This window comes from Cynoglossus semilaevis, chromosome 16, assembly GCF_000523025.1.
Source record: "Cynoglossus semilaevis isolate Cse_v1.0 chromosome 16, Cse_v1.0, whole genome shotgun sequence".
Classification (NCBI taxonomy): Eukaryota; Metazoa; Chordata; class Actinopteri; order Pleuronectiformes; family Cynoglossidae; genus Cynoglossus; species Cynoglossus semilaevis.
In genome coordinates this window covers 9,577,042-9,593,943 of record NC_024322.1, presented here as the reverse complement: position 1 = coordinate 9,593,943, position 16,902 = coordinate 9,577,042, and the positions used below count along the sequence as shown (strand labels likewise).

At 39.4% G+C, this 16,902-nt stretch overlaps 1 protein-coding gene across 1 annotated transcript in view; it reads left to right on the top strand.

Annotated features, from left to right (window-relative positions):
* Positions 1–16,902, top strand: part of gpc6b (glypican 6b) — an 84,737-nt gene that overhangs the window by 51,001 nt on the left and 16,834 nt on the right. The window contains exons 5-6 of the mRNA XM_008328538.2: positions 2,554–2,684; positions 3,375–3,518. Coding sequence (XP_008326760.1) covers positions 2,554–2,684; positions 3,375–3,518 — 275 coding nt within the window. The remainder of the gene's footprint in view (positions 1–2,553; positions 2,685–3,374; positions 3,519–16,902) is intronic.

Below are 16,902 nucleotides of genomic sequence, written 5' to 3'. Positions count from 1 at the left end.
TTTCTATCTTTACCAAAATGACAGGACGGCCTAATTTAGTAAGGAGGGATAATTGCAGAGGCAGTGGCTGAGGTCCTGTCCTGGGAGGTCTGTGGGCGGAGGGAACTCTCCTGACAGGACGTCTAAGTACTGGCTCCGGGTCGTAAAAACTTGCTCAGATATGAGTTGGTGGTTTGCTGATGTCCAGGTCCCTCTGGAGCTCCATTCAAATACAGCAGTGCCATGGTAAAGACCTGGGCCCATTAACACACCCTATGGGCTGTGGAGTACTTTAGCACAATTTTGTGACAACACCAATTAATTCACTCTGCACTGAGTGTTTGCCTGACTCCCATGACCCCCCTGTGAAGACTGAACCCTCTGAGTAAATATTACAAATTTTTAATACAAAATCCTTTTCGGTGATTAGAGGTGTTAATTGAAGGAGATGAAAACAAATGGACTCTGTGGAGATGATAATGGAGTGTATTTCTGTGTAACAAGGCTTTCAGGCCTGTGTGTGTGTGCAGTGATATTAATGAGCCCATGACCTTTTAATATTCATTGCCCACAGCAGATGTAAGTAAGTGCTTGGCTTTTAAATGTTCTATTAAATCTATGACTCATCAGCACTTTTTTTTATTACATGCAGCGTAACCAAATTTTATTGACTTGGTTAAACTAATCTACATAAATATTCAATTTGCCCCGAGAAGGATTTATGCTTCAGTGTGCGTTAGTAGACTCCGATGTGGTGTGTGGAGGTAACTAACAATAGCGCGTAGTAATCACAGGGTGGGACACATGAAACTATGAGGGGAGTACGACCTCCAGTGAAAGGCTGTGTGCAGGTAATTGAACTTTTTTTTGTTCTCTCAAAAATCTGATTAATTATTCAATTTCATTTTCATTTAAAAAACCATCACCTTTTCTGTATACTGCTTGGTGTTCCACATTTCAACTTTATTTTTAGATGTGTCATTAACCTTTCAAGTTGAAGTGCACAGTGTTCTCTGTTGTGGGTCCCACACATGGGTCACGTATAACAAATGGACAGTGCCATCTGAAGTCCCAGAAAAAGACTGGAAAAACCCCTCCAGGTTTTTAGAAGTGACTCTCCGGGCAGCATACATTTATGGGCCACTCCTGGTAATACTGCACCATTCACAGCTTCATTCTGGCTCAGAAAATACCTCTTTTTTTAGGACTGTTAAATAATTTAAATGTTTTAATCTAATTTATCACATAGTGGGGTGTATTGATCAGAGTTACTCATGATTAATCGGAAATAGTTTAGATTACTCAACTTTCTTAAATATAATTTTTAAAAATCTGAAAACTACTGGAACAGAAAGTCCAATGAATTGGACTCAAGATAAATGTACAAAAATCTATTCCACAAAATTGTTTTGCAATGTTAGTGGAAATGAACAATTTCTCTTGACTGTGACCTGATGAAAGTCTTCAAAAAGAGTTTTCAGGACTACAGTGTCCTCGTCCTGAACAACACTAATTAGTCCACAGTCCCTTGCAATCCATTTGACAATCATGATGATGCAATAATTTTTAAAGCACATTTTCTCATACTTGCTCATACTTTTAAACTTATACTTATACTTTTAAAAATGGAAATGCCATTAACATTTTTGTAACTTATCTTTGCCAAACAGGAAGGAACAGTGGGCTGCATTTTTAATGCATTCACTTGGCAGTGCAGTTTTGGTGCCTGCTCAGCACAGTACAACCCCCATCCTTTAAGTTTTAACCACTGTGTCCTGGGCTGCCCTGTTGTATGTGTTAAATCACAATGTCCCAAACATCTTCAAACAAATGATTTTTGAAGACATCTGTTGCTCTTGGTGGTGTGAATTCTTAACGCCCATTAAAAAGGCTAATCATTTGATTACAACGTCTTTTTTGATCACCTGTGGCTGACTTGTTAATTTTGTGTCCATTTAATGGTCCAGTTATAAAAACAGGATCTGTCTCATCCAGTATCAGTATTGCATGCCATTTGTGAGCTAAATAGGTCAAGGGGGTCAAGTGTGCTGTGTCTAAGACCACAAGCATTTTGTCATCTGAACCATATGAAGCTACTTGCTACCATATTTGCAGCATCAGGTGATTTTTTTTGACATGTGTCAAATTCAAGGCCGGCAAATATATTAGAATATGTTCTATATTTAAAGCAGACAGCATGGCTGAAGTCCAATGAGTTGATCTTAAGCTCAACTATCTCAAAGCCACCTTACAAGTCAGCTAAACTTGAGCCTGACTAAGTATACATTTCCGTATAATGACATTGTATGGAAATGTCTACTTACATTATTAATAGATTGGGATGGAGCCCCACTTTTTCCTAGATCTATTTTCATACTGAGTTCCTTCTGAAACGAGTGGAACATCCTCAGTCTTTATCCAGGGTTTTCCCTTCCAGCCTGAGTTTGCAGCTACATTGGAAGGAGCAGCATATTGTCCACATGAGTTCAAGTGACAGATAAACAGTGCTGTGTTGTGTATGTCCTTTCATGTCTCTGTACCAACACAACACCTCTTTCACCTCTTTTATAACAGATGCCATGCTGCTGGTGGCCCAGAGGCTGGAGGGACCTTTCAACATTGAATCTGTCATGGAGCCCATTGATGTGAAGATTTCAGAGGCCATCATGAATATGCAGGATAACAGTGCCCAGGTCTCCTACAGGGTGGGTCCAGTTTTTTTTTTCTACCACAGGACAACAAAAGTAACACCCCACAGAAAATTGCAAATGTCCAACTACGGTATAAAACTCCACAAAGCTGTTATTGAGATGGTGGATAAAGACTGAAAGACCGGCCCTCTGTCAACCACACTGGGCCCTGTCTAAGGTGTGCAGTGCAACACGTTCTAATTAAGTCCCAGTTTAGGTCTTGTATTTGAATTATATGTTTGAGTTTGGTCAGAAAATCTTCAACTAACAGTAGTTAATATGTTTTTTACTGCATATTTCCTTTGCCCACAAAATTGGACTCAAGGAGGAAAAATGTAGGTGGTTCTGATGATTTTTTTTTTCTGCCCACACAGTTTTGAATGTCAGTTTTCATTCAAAGCTAAATGCTCCGTTGGTTTTCCCATGCAACAGATGCAGTTTTGTTTATGGTTTTAAGTATATGTGGCGTTTTCCCCCAAACCCCGTAAAAACTAAACTCTTACATCCTAAATAGCATCGGTCACAGCTTCCAGTCAAGTCACCTATCAACAAGGCCACCTCAACTTGACGTAGAGCACTGTCACTCCGGTAATGTGGGGTGAATGATTCACAGGACCTTAACAAAACAGCACGCCGTCCCTATTTTCCGCATCCAGAGAAATCCAACCCTCTGACAAGTGGGTGCCCATGTTTTTCTAATTGCAGGTTTTTCAAGGTTGTGGTCAGCCCAAACCCGCTGGAATGACTAGGTCTGCCCGTGGTGTTTCGGATGTGTTCAACGCCCGCTTCAGGCCGTACAGCCCAGAGGAGCGTCCTACCACTGCAGCAGGCACAAGCCTCGACAGACTGGTAGGAAACTGAGCCAATGCTGCTATTTCCAGGCTAGAGACTGCTTTGGTGTAAACATCATTCATCTCTCTGACTTGACACTGTTGATTAAAGCTGGTGATTTGCCATCGTAAGCCCCCGGTGCCGGAAATTAATTCTTTATACTTGTCCTCCACTCAGGCCCCTCTATTGATTTGTGTTTGTTAACGAATCAACAGCTTTACCCCGGAAGGGCAGTGGAAGGTTTGGTGTGGCTGCATTCACTGCCCTTCTCATCTCATCTGTGTACTCGGACAAACAGAGAAGAGGGGCAGTAGGGGTTCGAGGGGGGGTGGAATCATGTCAATTGTTTGCCATGAAGCTCACCATTATTTGCAGACAGATTAGTGAAATGTTTGCAGGATTGGATCCTGGTACATGGATTTTCATCTCAAACAACCTTGAAACCTTAAAATGCTGCCTGAGGGCAAAGGTTAATATGGAGCCCACAGCCCACAATTCTGGTGCGAGACAGTTCTCATCGTGGTTTACTGTCGCAGCTACACTGCCCTTCCTTTTTTGCCCTGCAGCTTCTTTTAAAATGACTCTTTTCAAGCTGCGTTTTGCTGTTGTTTAGTGGCTTTTTTCCCCTCACAACAAAAGCCTTATTAATTAAGTGGCATATAAAAAAATTAATAAAATAACTAATGTGTTAGCTTCCTCCCAAGTGGATACAAACACGTTCCTAAAAACATTTTTACATATTTCTATTATTAGTAAATTAATTCATATTTGGAAGAAAAAAACCCTCTCCCCTCAGACTCTAATTACAGTATGTCATCCATCCCCACACATTTGTGATGTTTTATATCCAGCCTGTGCCTTTTTAGCTTTGCATGTCCATCAACATGTTTTTACATTGAATTAATTAAGCCTCTGTCTCCTCCACTTTACTGCTGCAAACCAGAGGATTGTTTGGAATGCGATGCAACAAAGTGTAAGGTTCAACATTTCGTACTCCTTTCAGTGTTTTCTCTTCATGGGGGCAATTGTTTTTATATCGGTGTGAATGAAATGGTGTTACAATAATGTGCTTAGCAGGTGCTGGAGGTAAATAAATGCGAGGACATCTATTTATCTCAGCAGAATGTGTTAAGGTCGAATTATCATTTCACACCAGGTGTAATGTCTCATCCTGTCTTTGAATTTTCCATCAAGCTTTTATTTTTAACTGACTCTCAAGCAGGCATTAAGCATTAAGAGGTTGAACCGATGGATTCTTCTGTGATGTATATCGGCCGGCAGAATCAGATTTTATACGCAGCATGTGGCATATAATGCTACACGTGCCACTGTGTTTGAAAATATCTCTAAAAAAATTTAAGTCAAACTTTGGTATTGATTTTGGGTTTATGCCATTTTGAGGTTTTTGTCATCGCTAATAGACTCAGTGCCTTAAGCAAGCAGAGCAGTCGATCTGTTGATCTGTGTTATGAGAGCTTTCAGAGGAGCTTTGAGCTGCTACAGTAGTAGGCGGGTGGGAGGCTGCATTTGCTGTAATGGCACCGTGATGTGGGAGCTCCAGAGTATTCTGTAATAGCTGTGCAATTAGCCTGTCCTGCAAAATGGAGAACATTGACAGAAGCCTGTTTTCACTGTACCCTAATCGGCCCTAATGCACCTGTGCAGACATTTCTTTAAAAAAAAAAACAAAAAAAACATGTGATGTACCATTATAATCCATGTTGATCTGGCCACAGGCGGCTGAGTGTGACATCGCTGTAATCCATTTAGAAAATGCTTTTTTTTCTACAAGCATTTTCGCCCTCTCTCACATTGATCAGATGTGCATTGAAACCCGTCTTCCACTGTCACTATTGCTACAGCTCAGTGGGGAAACGATTCTTAATTGCTCAAAGCCCAGAAACCCTATCAAATCTATCAAATAAAATGCGGGAGTTGAACATAGATTTTTATGCTTCCCTGAGGTTTTGTCAGAGTTAGTTATAAAAAATTTGTGCTGATAGGTGCTGAGCAAAACTATAAAAAGTGAGCGAGGTGTCAAAATCTGAGCCTGAGAAGTTGATACTGACAAAGTCGGAGTTTGACTGAACACGGTTAGAACATCTACTCAAATTTCACTTCAGATTTTTTTTTTTAATCTGGAATTTAAACTTGGGATAATGGGATAATTTTGTTTGTTTTTACAGAAAAAAAAGATTTAATGTGCTGAACATGTGGTAACATAGACGGAGAGTCAGACTGAAATGACCTAGAAGTAACACTTGAGGGTTTGCAGGTTTACTGGTATAAAGACTGGGTACAGTATTGCGGTGCATTCCAGAAATTTCAGACCTCTATTGACATAAAGTGAACCGGAATCCCACTGGAAGTGGAAGGTCCAATTAGCTAAGTCAAGACAAAATTATTGACCTCAACTTTTTACTGTGATGTAGCAGCCTGACGTCAAGGAACAACAACATAAAACATGGAAGCTCACTGTGGAAAAAAGGAGAATATGTAATGCATTAAATAATATAACATTTTTAAATAAATGCATATTTAAATACTATGTGAATGTAAACCTTGAGTTAGCTTAGCAGTTTTATTTTAGCTTATTTTAAGAGCAACTTTTCAGCAAGAATGTAAAAAACGGAAGCAATCTATTATCTTTTTCTCCTCTTTTTTATTTATCCTTCCGAAGTCTGTCTTCAGAACAAACCGAATATTACCTCAGCACCGTCGGCCATGTTTTTATTTATGTTCACCTAAAACGCTTTGAGCCACACCTAGGAACTCCACTAGGAATAATTCAGAGGTCCCAGGATTCTTGAATCCAATATAAATGGAGCCTCTACAAAAAGACTTAAAAAAGACTCTTAGCAGGGAAGGATTTTGTGTGTGTGTGTGTGTGTGTGTGTGTGTGGTGAGCTCGTCTGTGTCTCAGTTGGTCAGTGAAATCCGTAAAGTCTTTTCTTTAGCCTTTTGCCTTACAGGTTGTGGGGAGAGGGGGCCCAAGCTCACAGATTTAGGCTGTACAGAAATTTTGGAATGTGTCCCAACTTTCTGGAAGGCAAGGTTTGTAATTACTGTCGCAGTGGTTTTGTGGTTAACCACATGATAGCATGGGCCCTGGATCTAGTTTAGCTCTACACCTGTTGACAGTATGAACACCTCCCCTTTATTTTCAGTGTTTTTTTTCCAGCCACATACTTTCATTGTTCTACCAATTAATGCAGTACAGCAGCGCAGAAATACATGACTAGGTTTGTTTGATGAACCCCAGACTTCATATAAAGTCATGATTGTAGGAAAATTCATGCACAGTAGGAAGGTGATATGTAAAGCAATGAATATTTAATTAAAGACAGAAAAAAACAACAGGCTGTCTTTCTCTCTGCGTATCTCAGCAGACCTTGATAGTCTCAGTGAGTGCTTAACCACAGCCTGTTCTCCATTGATAAAAATCACCCTCACAAACAAACTCGGTATTAATTTAGTCTCCTACAGCAGTCGAGAGTCTCCCCGTGTGGCCTGTCTGTTACAACTTGAAAAGATTAATTGAAACAATTATCTCAAATTTCTCACCTTGGTGAATAGGATAATTTAAAAGAGCTGAGTGTATATTATAAAAAGTGTTGCGGTAAACAGCAGTATATTAGTTATGTTAAAATTAAATACCAAAAGAGTTGCAATAATCTAATAAGTGAACATTTTTATACCATAAATTAACTCTTTTAATATGGTCAGCATTTTCCTTCAGTTTTTTAAAAAAAAAAAGTTCAGCTAATGAGTACTTATTTCAGTTGAGGTCAAGGGTTTTTGTCAACACCCACTCAGCAAGAAAAAGGTTTGGGCATACAATGGAGGAAATTGAGCTGAAAATGCATTATGCCCAGCTTAAATGAATTCCTCTTTAGTTCACTGTCTGTCAGGCAGAACTGTTCTAGATTTTGGAGGATCCACTGTACAGTAGATGTGACTGTGCTGAGTGGTTAAGCAGAAAATTGAAAGATAATCTGCTCTACTAAATTACGTACGTGTGCCTCAGCAAAGGAAACAGAGTTTTGACCCCTGACTTATTGGTTTTTAAATACCCTCCGACTCTAAGGTCATGTTTTCATCTCTTATTATGCTCAAAATATCATTACAGTGCTATGCAGCCTGAACCTGTTCCTGGCAAGGCACCACATTGTGTGTTTTACTCAGCCATTATAAACAGGCAGTAAACAGGATTTTCTTTAATGTATACAATAATAGTTTTTTGGACTAAGGTTACTCTAAGTCAGCGGTGGCTGGCAGACCAGTTCAGTGTTGGTGGAATGTAGAACACTGGGTGAAATATTTTAAGACTCAACTTTGAGATGATGTGGCAAATTTGATGTCTAGCGCCATTTGGTGGCATCAACAGAAATAGTCTATTTGTTGTAATCTATGAAACCAAAGGATCGACATCAGTCTGTAGCATACCTTGTACCAGTAATTGGTGGGGTGGATTAGAAAGCCCAGCGAGCCACGTCTGGCCCGCGGGCCGTTGTTTGCCTATGTCAGTGTCAAAGGTGATCCAGTTCACTTCACTTAAGTTACATGCATCAGTGTTGTTCACTAACTAGTCAGTTAACCCAGTTACTACAAAGTCTGAAATCATTAACCCAGATGGTGGAGGAACCAAATAGCTCTGTGCGTGTGTGTGTATGAAAGCCAGTAAATGTGGTGTTAACACCACACGCCAAAAATGTATTATCCATTAATTACCATTAATATTTATATACAAATACACTTGTACACATGCTTTGCATTTTACCCTGCGGCTATTCCTGAGCTCTTGTTATTGATCTGCATTTTCATAGCAAACACACATCTGCTAATGTTGTGTCAAAATAAGGCTGCTGATAAATTAATTGTTCTGGGTGACGGTGCGTTCACGTCCTTCACAGACTTCTGCTCATGAAAGAATGACTGCCTCATTGACATGCATATATATATATATATATATATATATATATATATACAGTATAAATATATATATTAGCAACAGGAATACTAAAATTCTTTGGAGGTTCACTTGTTTTTTCACCTGTCATTATTTGTGAACTTTAAAAAAAAAAAAAAAGAAATTCCGGGCCTGCTCTAGTTGCATTATTTGTTTGGCATGTAAACAGCTGAGCGGTGGCAGCAGGCATCTCTTTCATTCCTGCAAACACAGCCTTGTATTCCTCATCCTTCTTTTGAGCTGAGACAAGGCAGGTGTTCAGTGGGAGGAAACAGACCCAATGTGGAAACAGATTTATAAAAATAATAATAATAATTTAGCCGTTTTTTGTTTGTGACTCTGTGTTTTTCTTCTCCCTTCACCGTCACGGTGCCTTATTAGCTATCCTTTCAAAGGGTACCAGGGAGCTGAACAAATATTTTGAAGACAGATGTAAGCCTTTACCTACTGTGACTGAAAATTTTAATCATCTCTCTTTTTCATATCCAGCGGGAACAAAAACACAAAAGTTCAAACACTGGTTCTGACCAGAAGCAGCTCCTCAGAGTCTCCGTATCACAAAATTACAGTCGCCGAGTGAGCGGGGTTTTACCTGCAGCTCTCTGTCACCGTGTGGTGTCCTAATTGAAGCCGCTTGGCTCCATTCTTTCACGCCTCTGTTCTGTACATTCGGAAATGTTTTAAAGTGTCAGGCTCATCTGTAGCTGTTGCCTCGTTGGCAGCATTGACGGGAAAGTGTTAGCGAGTTCTTCCTCCAACAGGGACAGGTGTGCGTTTCCTGCGACAACAAATCTCTGTTGTCTCATGCGGCGTCCTCACTTACTTTGTGACACGGGATAATTACCCATGACAGTGACACTGTTCAGCTTTGTGGAAGTTGATAATAGTTTAAAGTGTCTTTGATAGGAACTTCTTGTCTGTGCATGGGAAGGCAGGGGAGTGTATTCATTTCTTCTGCTGCCTACAGAGGAGTCTGGAGGAGTGGGCCCACCTCCAGCTCAATGAGCCATGACTGTTTAATTGCCTGACATTCTGTCAGTGCATACACCCTCAGAGCTCTGAGAGAAATGGAGATTTGAAAGTCCAAAGAGGGGATAAAGGCACAACAGACTGTCAGGCCCAGAAGCACGTTAAAGATAAGAGATTGTGTTTTTAATTTGATGTCAGTAACCGTTTCTCCTGCCGTTCAATTTAAAGTTGTTTTATTGGACCTCTTTGTTACCCCAGTGCAACACACGCTACGTGTTTTATGTGTGAGCTCCTGTACGAAAACAAGAGCAAACACCGTCGAGATCAGACCGCGGGGAGTAATATTTGTCAAAGTATAATCCTCTGATCCATGAGTCTGTGTGTCTACTAGTAGTGTGAGGCTTTTACATGCAGCCTACAAAGGATACAAACCTTAACAAAAATCCCCCTTTTTTAGATGTCATATTTCATCATCCCCCTTTTTTAATTTGCAGGTTAATGTGCAATTTCTAACTAGGCTGAACTTGAACATTGCCACCTACTGTACAGTGATGGCATCGCCCTGTGCAGTTAATTCATTCTGGCACCAGCACCTGTGGCAATAGGCTTTGTTTTTGTCTTTAAAATAAATAATTTAGTTGAAGTCTTTATGCCCTGTATTTGAACCCAGAATGATAGAATTTAACAAAGATATGAGCAGGAAATCTGACAGATACTTTTATACTCAATCAACTGCTAGGCTTCTACTAGTGTGTTTTTTTAAGTCAGTCTTAGTCGACCACATACTGTTTCATATTGTGGTTTCAACTCTGTTCACAGTTTGTCTACTGGACACGTTTTGGCCAAGGTATTTCACAAACTGACCAGAGTACAGTGTTGGCACTCTTGCATTCACACTGTCTTGTGTTTATTCAATCATTAGACACATGCTCACTATGACTGGATTAAATCTCTGTTTTGATGATTCATCTTCCAGCCAACAAACTCTGATTGGCTCTCCCCCTTATTTGTTTCTGCTGTTAATATGACAAAATCAGCTCTGGTCAGACTTCATCCCTGCCAGATTTTTTTTCATGTTGTTTTTTTTTTTCGCTGAGTAATGCATGAACAAATTTCGTCATCGTCATTTAGCCCCATGAAATTTTGTTTTTTTATTTTAGAAAAGAAGTTTCTTTTGAGTTAATGTGATGAAATTAACGTCACCCTGAGTAAAAGTCAAGTAAAATTTATACTTGCATTGATCCAGAGTAATACGTTCATATTTCTTTCTATATCTTGACTTGAAATTTAATTACTAGACATTTCTTATTTTTCCGTGTTAACAGACTACAGTGGGTCAGAATGGTTTTCATGAAAAAAGGTAAAAAAAGAAAATGTGTTATAATATATATATTTACAATATCCCCTGGGGTTCTAGGGTTGTATGGAAGCAGACGGAGTTTAGGTGACAAAAACTTTTCTTCTTCTTGTCTTATAAGTTATATTGGTGTTTAGTAAATAATATAAAACAGTAATCTCTGGTCCAAAATGCTTTCAGGAGGAATAAAAATCCTTGTCAGACGACATAATGTACTACGAAAAAAGATTTGGAAACAAAGTGCAAAAGACACAGGACTGAACAGGAGGAGCTTGATATTTGCATTAGGAATGAGCAGGATGGACAGGATTATAAATGATCAGATTAGACCAATAGTTTCATTGTGGTTGGTTGGTGGTTTGGTCGTGTGCTGAGGGAGAGAGAATGGCTGTATAAGCTGCCAGTCTTAAAAAAACATGATGTCCTAAACAATATTCATGGAAATTCATGGACGAAGATGTTTGGGTTAACTTTAGAGGGGAGGCATGAAAGGGCAGCAGGCACATGATCAGTCTCCCTTGGCAACACATGAAGTGAGGAGCAGGATGAAGGTGAGGAAGAAGAAGAAGATGCAAGAGAATTTTTTTTTTAATTTATAAAGAGACTGGGGTCACAGCGGTGCAAAGTAGTAAGTGCCCTTGCTTTACAGTAAGAAGATCAAGTGATCTCTCTGCAAGGACACCTGGACGTTGTAGGACGAAGGTGCTGTGATATTCAGTGTGGACGATTGTCTGTCTCCATAAGTCTCCAATGATGGACTGTCTAGGTTGTTCTCTGCTCTATCTGCTGCGTAAGAACAGCGTTGGTGTCTTCAAACACGTGCACACATGTCTTCACTGCACTTGCTACAAAGTTCTTGATAATTTGAGTGGAATATTAACATCCAAAACTCTGTTTGATTTAAAAAAAAGACGTTGTTTGGAAGCTACTCCTTTTAGAAGTGTACGTAGGAGGAAGATACAGTTCATGACATTCTATATCAAAACAGATCCTCTCGCACTAAACTCTCCAAAAGAACATTTTGGTAATAGAAGAAGCAATAGAGGTGAAAATGCAATAAAGTCTGTAATTGCTCGCAATTTTCTCCAATCCAATTTTCACCTGTTTCCTAATATTTAAAATCAGCATTGACATGTTTGTTTTTCTGCACAGGCAATCATGAAAGGTTGGATTTAATATTGTGACAAAACACATCAATCGTAAACAAATTATTGCCGTCTTTCATCCGCGGAGAATTAATTTACTCATGACCTTCTCTCTATTCTTCTCTCTCACCTCTCTGCCTGCATCTCATCCTGTCAAATTTTTTTTTTTGTTCTTTGGGATAAGTCAACGATCAATAGTGTCTACCCAGCATGCTTTTAGGCAAACACTGCAAGGTTAGTCTAAACTTGCCACATCAATTCTAGACTCCTGCTCTGAACGTGGAGACAAAAACACAGCAGTGGAAACATTGGTATTAATATTTGATCACAAGATGAGAATAATGACTTTCGTGGGGAAAAATAGACACAGCAATAAAAGACCTACCATTCCCTGTTCAAGCATCTGATATTTATTTAAACAAAAACATGAAATTAGTTTTCTAGACTATCACACCGTTTGGAATTTCAATGTGTTCCTGTTGTTATTTTTCTCCATTCAGTCTATTGGATCCAATGACTTTTAAAGATAGACTTTTAAAATGATAATGTTAATTATATACATAACACATTGAATGACAGTGGTTCCCAAAACTTTCTTTCTGCAGACCCCTACCCGCCCCTCTTTAAGAACCCTTAGTGAATAAACGAGTATTCCCTGGTTGACAAAATGCTCCGGTCATTATGGTCTCTGTGGACTGCACTTCATCTACTTTTGTCAATATTCTTTGTCATCTTGTCTATAAAAGCTGTTGTTACTGTAATTACTACAACAGAATTCCCTGTAAACGATCACAATGTTTTAGAATAATACTGTAAAACATGACACATTGCAGAGAAGTGCTTTGTGCGTCATTTTCCTCCCACAGTCCAAAAAAAACAAGGATTAGTTATAATGGACTAACCGTGGGTGTGAATAATAGTGTGAATAGGAGTGTGAATGGTGGTTTGTCTCTATGTAACCTGTGTTGGACCGCATCGCTACAACCAACATCTGATAAAGTGTGAGCCGAAGTCTTACCAGTTGGTGATTCACCAAACAAAGTCAGAGACCTGCACTGATTGGTTAATATCATTACTGTTTCACTAACCAGCAACCGACATCTGTATCATATTCATTGTCATTCAGACGTTCTTTGAAGTCTTGCTCATGTCGCTTATATCTAGCAGTCAAATATTAATATTGTCTTCTGTTTTACAAACATCACGTCACTACTGTATTTTCACATTATATCCACAAATTTATTCATTTATTTATTGTTTTATTTATTTATTTTTCAATTTTTATCTCACTCAGTCTGTCAATCAGACCGGCAGGAAACCAGTTAGGTCCAATAGAGACAGTCGTTGTTGTTTTCTCTCTCTTTCCTTCTCAGTAAGAAATGATGGCAGCAGAGTAAATCAATGCCTCGAAATTGCTGCCTCCCAGCAAGAAAGTTTTTCGCTAGACTCTGGTTTATTTTTTCCTTTCTTTGTGATTTTTCTTCTCTCCGGCTCTAGTTTCCGAAACAGTGCGGCCTGCAGGTCAATACACAGCCATTAGGTGTGTCTGTGTGATGGCTTTTTGTTTACTTTTAGCCAATGCCTGTGCGTCAATCTTCTTTACCAGCTGCCCACCTGTATATTAGGATGAATTATTTATCCACAAAGTGAGAACCGTAACAACAGTCATTTAGTGAATTCAATATTAATGCCCACGATCTATAGTTTTCATTCTTGCGCTGTTCTGAATGAAGCATTGAAAAGTCAGTCCAGTGCAGTTCTTGAGGTCAGTTGTTGGGAAGAGAAGCACAACCACTCCTTTCCCCAAATCCTGACCCTGGTATTATATGATTCGCCATCCAGGAGCATGACCAGCCACTCAGACATTCTTGTTTTGGATACAGCTTAATGGAAACAAAGTGGGCCTATCCACAGCTCCACTCTGAGCCACTGTATGTTCTGACTTCCAATGCCGGACGTGCAATTACGGAGATTCCACGGATTCTAACATAACTCGTACTTTCTGTGAGACCACATAAAAATAAATAGTCCTCGCGTGCATTCGTGGCACTGTCGCTCGAAGGCATTGTTTGATGATACATTTCACAACAATCCCCAGGTCAGAGGTGGACTACATGCATAAACATTTGACTTGTAAAATTAAAGCTTGAGAAAAATACACTTGTCATGTGTTTTAACAGAGCCCGCCTGAATAGCATTGTACTCAACCCTGGAGTCGAGCGTATTTATTTTTGGATGCAGAAAACAAACATCTGCCCAAAATATTCCTTTTCTTTTCTCCCTTTCTGGTGATTTTTATGGAAGATTATAGAGTTTTTAGATTTCCAAATCGTGATCACATCCCACTTTCAGATCAACCACCTGTGCAGTGTTCACCAGTCACGCAGCGTTTCGTCTTTGAACACAAACGAGCACAAAAATACAAAGACCTTACCAAAGCAGAGCTCACCACTGTTTACTGGTGTGTGCTGAAAAAAAAACGTTCCATTTAAAGCATCATCTTCTGGTGTGCTTACCAAACTGGGGCAGTGCACAGATGTTACAACAAAGGTGAAACTTAGGTCACTCTGTGAGAAGTTTGGGCCAACACACTGAAGGTTTCTACCACCTGGGAAGAGCCTACATTCATGGATCCAGTGTTAGAATTTGGAATTATTTAATACAAATTGCTCAAAAAATGTTTTATAACATTATAATTTGTATAGTGTAAACATAGAGTTAAGAAAATAATGAACTAAATGTTCATCGTTCCACTGTCTTTTTCTTAAGCAACCCAGAATTGCATTTTCTGTTACAGTACTACTTTTGGCCAGAGGGCGTCAGCTTTAATTATATTCACAAATCTCTCACATAAAACATTCATTCCTTGATTCTGGAGAAATAAAATGTTTCAAAAAGAAAACGGACTACCACTGCGGCGTGAATAAGTCTAAAGGATATGGTATGAATTTTCACACCCGTTCTTCACTGTAAAACTATTACTTTCTAAATGGCAGAGGTCTGGTGATACAAAGGAGCTAATCTGGCAAATGACATCAAAATGACCCAAAACAAAAATGTATTGACTGAGTTCAACATGAGAGTTTTTTGGGGGGGGGAGTTTAACCCAGCCCCTGGTGGTCAGTAGTGCTTGGCTACACAGCGTCTATTTACATACATTCTGTTTGTTTCTTGTGTTAAACTAATGGTCATTACTGTGTTTTTAGTCATTCCACCACCTCATCCACATGTTTACTGCCGTGACCACAATGACAAAAGTTCTCCAGCCTCTTGAAGCTCACTTCAAACCAACCCGCAGTCTTTTCTGAAATTCGGCAAATACTTTTCCACCATGACCTCTCCACAACCTCAACTATGTGTTTATTATTGCTAACATGACAGAGAAGGTCGGACACACCCTGGGTACTAGACTAGACTGCGGTGCATGTGCAGACATATTTCTATAAAATAAATAAAATATATTTACAGCAGCATCTAAGATAGAAATTAGAAATAATATTTAAAAATGATACTAAGGTAGAGAGAGTTTTTTTATGCTGTGCTGTGGTAACAAACAACTAGCAGATTACTTTGTCTTATTAAAAAATGATAAAAAAAAACGAGTGTCCCCTTGTGTTTAACTGTCAGCAGGGAAGGAGTTCAATGTCTCTTCTTACGAGTGACAAAAATAAACCGTATGTGTGGCAGCGCCTGCTTTTCATCACACATCTGTCTCTCTTTGTGTTTGCAGGTGTGGTTAAAGCAATGTGTACTTCTCACTTCACACGAAATACACAGGCAGCGTTTTGTCAAGGAGACAGGCAGGACAGGAATAGGCAGAGGAAAGGAAGGTGTGAATACAAAAAGTGTATTAACTCACCAGCCAGTTACCTATTAAGGTTAATGTTTGCTATGAGATTAGACATGTTTTGATCAACACTTTCATCAGGGCGAAACAAAGAGTAGCGTTTTTATGCAGCCGTGCCTGATACTCGAGTGTGACACCTTTTAACAGGTTCAGATGCTTCTTGGAGACGGTTCAAAAAGACATCTCAAAAAGAGCAGGTGTAGTGTGCATCGCAGAATGAAGATCTAAGAGAAGCGTTTAAGAAAGCTCTCAGCTGCCAGTTCAGTTTATTTATTTATTTTTTTTATTTTCTAACAGTCCCACACTACAAAGTGAGGAGTAAAGACCCTGTTTTAAATCAGCTCACTGCTGCTCACAGTAAAGAGTCATCTCAGAGAGGTGCTCTCAGCACATGACTTGATCACACACACAAATTTAGAGAGGAGTTTCCAGTCAGACTAAAGGATATTACATCATTTTCTTTGTCTCTATCGTTTCTGTTAAGAAAAAAAAGAAAAGAAAAAAATAAAAACCGGTTTAATGATGAGTTTTCGGTGCTTTTCACCTCGATGCTGCTTAGAGTGGAGCTTGTTAGCAGCTTTAACAGCTTTAGTTAACAGAGCTAAAACTAATTTCGAGGGAAAAGGTGACACAAAATGAAATAGTTGAGTGAGCAGCTGATTGACACTGGATATCATCAGGTTAATGCACAGACACAGAGCTCTTCACTAAGACGATGTTTTCATGCATCATTTGCTGCTCTGCAGTCTTAGCTTTTATTCCTCGTTTTCCTTCAACCTGCCTTCGTTGCATTCCGTCTGTCATATAATGTACAGTACTTGGCTGAGTGGTTGGTGTTCTTGCCTTACAACAAGACTGTGACCAGATTGCTGGTTTGATTCCAGGTCTAGTGTGAGTGTGTGGATGTCTGAGTTTTTATTCTGACAGACTTAGTGTTCATGATGTACCCCCCACCCCACCTCCCAGCTTCACCAGAAACCCTGAAAATAATACAAAAGAAAATAGAAGGTGAAAATCCTTAAAGGTACAGGACTGAGTAAGAGCTCTTTCACCTCAGCACTGATCATAACCGAGTTATAAAACAACACATGGCAGCTGTCAATCATCATTAAAAC